We start from the raw sequence: 6,290 nt of genomic DNA on the forward strand, positions 1-6,290 counted from the left end.
CTGACCACAGGGGTTTAGGTGTTATATTCTGGTTTAAGGGATGAATATAGATCATGACACTGACCACAGGGGTCGAGTAACTTTGCATTGAGTCATTTAACAGAAGCTTTTGTCCAAGCGATTTACACATGAGGTGAACCAAGAGCACAAGAGCAATGAAAAACTGATCTTATAGCCCACCAAAGGATAGTGAATGATTCAAATACAACAGCTTTTCTTTTTCAGCTGTGATCGAGTAACTGACGCATTTCACAAACATTGATTTTATTCACGTTAATGTTATCAATGCCGTATATAAAGCGCACGTGGCTTCGCACAGGAGAGGCGCGAAATGAGGTGAGACGCTTTTAATTCAATTAATTCTGAGAAATGTGTAAAAATCTTACTTACCTTAATGTAACTGCAGGTAATCAGCTAATTAACTTTAATAGTCATATTAAAGGTCAAGAAGTTTGTCAAAGGCTAATTGAATAAATAATTGCGTTTGGTTCCCAGGTACACACGTGTCCTAGATGTTTTATATTGATTTAAAAGTGTTATTTGAGTGTCTGTGTAGTTTGATATTCAGTAGAGTTTATGTGATTTTCAGTGATGTTTGCTTAAATGTAAAACAAACCTTCAGTATGTGGTTAAACATCAATCCTGAACACAGATGCAAGAAAAGCCCGTTGATTTATTTGCATAGTTTAAACATGTTAGATTTACATGCATCTCAGAAGCCATTGTCAGGTTATTTCAACCATTTCACACACACACACACACACACACACACACACACGTGTTCACACACTGACCTGCACACGCGAGCATAAAAGGAGCAAAATAAAAGCGGCCAGTGCCCACAGAGGACTCTGGTCGTATGAAAGGCAATTTAAAATGGAATAAGTGAATAAATAAAGTACAGAGAAGCCAACCGTTCATTCACACGTCCTGCAACAGTTTAACAATGAACTGGAATGCAAAAGGTTTTCAAGCTTTAGAGAAGCGCTCAATAGAGACCAGATCTATATACACATTCTGATGTTTTAGTCAGAATCTTCATCATCAAGATACTCCTCAGCATTACTGTGAGTGCGCAGAATCACTGACAAGAGAGAGAGACACATGAGATCAGTCTGACACTGAATATATCATTAACAATAAAAAACATGATTTCTGAAACACTTTAAAAAGGGAGTTTCTCATTTTGGAAATAAACTCTTGGTTTGTTTGACTCACCTCCTCCTACTTTTCTCTTGAGTAGAGAAGCACACTGAGCGTTAGTGGACATATCCAGAGCCGTCTTCTTCTCATTATTCAGAATGTCTGTCCTGGCATCTACACACACACACAATATATATATCACACGTATGTTCAGAAGTTTCTGGAGATAAAGGTGTTCACGAGAAAGGAAAGAATAATTCACTGACTTTTATTGAGCAACATCTCAACTATATCTGCGTAACCCTTCCAGGCAGCTGCATGAAGAGCCGTGTCTCCAAGTTTATTCTGTCCAGAAATAAATGACACGCGTGATGTTTTAAACTTTCAGTTCTTCAGACAGAATGTAAACACTACTTACGTCTGTATGGTTATATTCATTCTGCATTCTGTCATTTCAAATCTACAGACTTGTCTTACGGCCCAGTTTAAGACAGCAGGACCAGACACTATTTTGTCTTGATTTTTCAGGTTTATAAAACAAACATTTTTAAATACAGGTGCTTCTGTAAGATAAACTCATGCATGTGCATATGAACCCATTCAAATAAAACACGTGAGATTGATGAAACGCTCACCTGCTGATTGAGCTCACAGGTTGGCTGACTTAGCAAAATCTCCACCACATCTGAAAACCCCAAACACACACACACACACACACACACACACACCAGACATTTGATGAATACATCCTTCATATGGACATTCAACCTCTTGTTTTCATATTCACGCCTCATGTGTTTCAAAGAGCGTGTGTGTCACCTTTATGTCCTCCGTGACAGGCCCAGTAGAGAGCCGTGTTTCCAGCTTTATCCAGTCCGTTGATTCCAACCTTATTATCCAAACACTCTCTGAGCCAACTTAAATTACCTGCACAAACACATATGTACATGTCATGCTATCACAATACTAACAGACGCATCTCATGCTATCACAATACTAACAGACGCATGCAATGCCATCACAATACTAACAGACGCATGTAATGCTATCACAATACTAACAGACGCATCTCATGCTATCACAATACTAGCAGACGCATGTAATGCCATCACAATACTAACAGACGCATGCCATGCTATCACAATACTAACAGACGCATCTCATGCTATCACAATACTAACAGACGCATGCAATGCCATCACAATACTAACAGACGCATGTAATGCTATCACAATACTAACAGACGCATCTCATGCTATCACAATACTAGCAGACGCATGTAATGCCATCACAATACTAACAGACGCATGCAATGCTATCACAATACTAACAGACGCATCTCATGCTATCACAATACTAACAGACGCATGCAATGCCATCACAATACTAACAGATGCATGTAATGCTATCACAATACTAACAGACGCATCTCATGCTATCACAATACTAACAGACGCATGCAATGCTATCACAATACTAACAGACGCATGCAATGCTATCACAATACTAACAGACGCATGCAATGCTATCACAATACTAACAGACGCATGCAATGCTATCACAATACTAACAGACGCATGTAATGCTATCACAATACTAGCAGACGCATGTAATGCTATCACAATACTAACAGACGCATGTAATGCTATCACAATACTAACAGACGCATGTAATGCTATCACAATACTAACAGACGCATGTAATGCTATCACAATACTAACAGACGCATCTTATTCTATCACAATACTAACAGACGCATGTAATGCTATCACAATACTAACAGACGCATGCAATGCTATCACAATACTAGCAGACGCATGTAATGCTATCACAATACTAACAGACGCATGCAATGCTATTACAATACTAACAGACGCATGCAATGCTATCACAATACTAACAGACGCATGTAATGCTATCACAATACTAGCAGACGCATGTAATGCTATCACAATACTAGCAGACGCATGTAATGCTATCACAATACTAACAGACGCATGCAATGCTATCACAATACTAACAGACGCATGCAATGCTATCACAATACTAACAGACGCATGCAATGCTATCACAATACTAACAGACGCATGCAATGCTATCACAATACTAACAGACGCATGTAATGCTATCACAATACTAGCAGACGCATGTAATGCTATCACAATACTAACAGACGCATGTAATGCTATCACAATACTAACAGACGCATGTAATGCTATCACAATACTAACAGACGCATCTTATTCTATCACAATACTAACAGACGCATGTAATGCTATCACAATACTAACAGACGCATGCAATGCTATCACAACACTAACAGACGCATGTAATGCCATCACAATACTAACAGACGCATGTAATGCTATCACAATACTAACAGACGCATGCAATGCCATCACAATACTAACAGACGCATGTAATGCTATCACAATACTAACAGACGCATGTAATGCTATCACAATACTAACAGATGCATGCAATGCCATCACAATACTAACAGACGCATGCAATGCTATCACAATACTAACAGACGCATGCAATGCTATCACAATACTAACAGACGCATCTTATTCTATCACAATACTAACAGACGCATCTTATTCTATCACAATACTAACAGACGCATGCAATGCTATCACAATACTAACAGACGCATGCAATGCTATCACAATACTAACAGACGCATCTTATTCTATCACAATACTAACAGACGCATGCAATGCTATCACAATACTAACAGACGCATGCAATGCTATCACAATACTAACAGACGCATCTTATTCTATCACAATACTAACAGACGCATCTTATTCTATCACAATACTAACAGACGCATGTAATGCTATCACAATACTAACAGACGCATGCAATGCTATCACAACACTAACAGACGCATGTAATGCTATCACAATACTAACAGACGCATGTAATGCTATAACAACACTAACAGACGCATGCAATGCAATCACAATACTAACAGACGCATGCAATGCCATCACAATACTAACAGACGCATGTAATGCTATCACAATACTAACAGACGCATGCAATGCCATCACAATACTAACAGACGCATCTTATTCTATCACAATACTAACAGACGCATGTAATGCTATCACAATACTAACAGACGCATCTCATGCTATCACAATACTAACAGACGCATGTAATGCTATCACAATACTAACAGACGCATGTAATGCTATCACAATACTAACAGACGCATGCAACGCCATCACAATACTAACAGACGCATGCAATGCCATCACAATACTAACAGACGCATCTTATTCTATCACAATACTAACAGACGCATGCAATGCTATAACAACACTAACAGACGCATGCAATGCAATCACAATACTAACAGACGCATGCAATGCCATCACAATACTAACAGACGCATGTAATGCTATCACAATACTAACAGACGCATCTTATTCTATCACAATACTAACAGACGCATGCAATGCCATCACAATACTAACAGACGCATCTTATTCTATCACAATACTAACAGACGCATGCAATGCCATCACAATACTAACAGACGCATGTAATGCTATCACAATACTAACAGACGCATGCAATGCCATCACAATACTAACAGACGCATCTTATTCTATCACAATACTAACAGACGCATGTAATGCTATCACAATACTAACAGACGCATCTCATGCTATCACAATACTAACAGACGCATGTAATGCTATCACAATACTAACAGACGCATGTAATGCTATCACAATACTAACAGACGCATGCAACGCCATCACAATACTAACAGACGCATGCAATGCCATCACAATACTAACAGACGCATCTTATTCTATCACAATACTAACAGACGCATGCAATGCTATAACAACACTAACAGACGCATGCAATGCCATCACAATACTAACAGACGCATGTAATGCAATCACAATACTAACAGACGCATGCAATGCCATCACAATACTAACAGACGCATCTTATTCTATCACAATACTAACAGACGCATCTTATGCTATCACAATACTAACAGACGCATGCAATGCCATCACAATACTAACAGACGCATCTTATTCTATCACAATACTAACAGACGCATCTTATTCTATCACAATACTAACAGACGCATGCAATGCTATAACAACACTAACAGACGCATGCAATGCAATCACAATACTAACAGACGCATGCAATGCCATCACAATACTAACAGACGCATGTAATGCAATCACAATACTAACAGACGCATGCAATGCCATCACAATACTAACAGACGCATCTTATTCTATCACAATACTAACAGACGCATACAATGCCATCACAATACTAACAGACGCATCTTATTCTATCACAATACTAACAGACGCATCTTATTCTATCACAATACTAACAGACACATGCAATGCCATCACAATACTAACAGACGCATGTAATGCTATCACAATACTAACAGACGCATGCAATGCCATCACAATACTAACAGACGCATGTAATGCTATCACAATACTAACAGACGCATGCAATGCTATCACAACACTAACAGACGCATGTTATGCCATCACAATACTAACATGCACATGTCATATTGGATGGGTATGTCAGTACCTCTCTTGGCTGCTTCATGCATGGGGTTGTCTATGGATTCTGCTTGTTCAGCCACTGAAAAACACAAACACTTCACATCAACAGAAGAAACAAACTGTGTGTTTAACACGAGAGATTTGTGGGAATGGTGTTTGTTCATACAACAATCCAACAGTGATTGATATGTGGTAGTTTAGTGGCCCAGTAGTTTTTTTGTCCATCAGGAGAAATATACGTCACTAAACTAACTTTAAATATGAGCAATAACAATAAGATAGACCCTAAAAAGCAAACAGACTACACCACGGTGTGCATATACAAACGTTTCAAAGGTTTTCAACAACATTTATGAGTTTGTGCTATTAACCTCGCATAATATTAAGAAATAAGTGTTAAGTTGATCGTGAAGAATGTTCATTGTCACCGATATAAACAAGACAGCTTTCTTTATAGATCAGATGTCTTTGTGTTGTTTCCAGGTGGATTGTTTAAGAGCACGACACGCATCGGTGAGGCGGACTTGACTCAAAAGCCACTAGATGGAAAGCCTGCTACTTTTAGAC

At 38.6% G+C, this 6,290-nt stretch overlaps 1 protein-coding gene across 1 annotated transcript in view; it reads right to left on the reverse strand.

The window, feature by feature from the left end:
• Nucleotides 1-655: 655 nt before the first annotated feature.
• The window catches only part of ostf1 (osteoclast stimulating factor 1), a gene marked incomplete at its 5' end in the record, with an annotated part of 15,715 nt that continues 10,080 nt past the window's right edge, over nucleotides 656-6,290 (reverse strand). The window contains 6 exons of the mRNA XM_079449690.1: nucleotides 656-1,084; nucleotides 1,219-1,317; nucleotides 1,410-1,488; nucleotides 1,779-1,828; nucleotides 1,963-2,070; nucleotides 5,749-5,802. Of these exons, the coding sequence (XP_079305816.1) occupies nucleotides 1,026-1,084; nucleotides 1,219-1,317; nucleotides 1,410-1,488; nucleotides 1,779-1,828; nucleotides 1,963-2,070; nucleotides 5,749-5,802 (449 nt within the window). The 3' untranslated portion in view covers nucleotides 656-1,025. The remainder of the gene's footprint in view (nucleotides 1,085-1,218; nucleotides 1,318-1,409; nucleotides 1,489-1,778; nucleotides 1,829-1,962; nucleotides 2,071-5,748; nucleotides 5,803-6,290) is intronic.

The sequence above is a fragment of the Barbatula barbatula genome (assembly GCF_947034865.1).
Source record: "Barbatula barbatula genome assembly, chromosome: 2".
Lineage (NCBI taxonomy): Eukaryota > Metazoa > Chordata > Actinopteri > Cypriniformes > Nemacheilidae > Barbatula > Barbatula barbatula.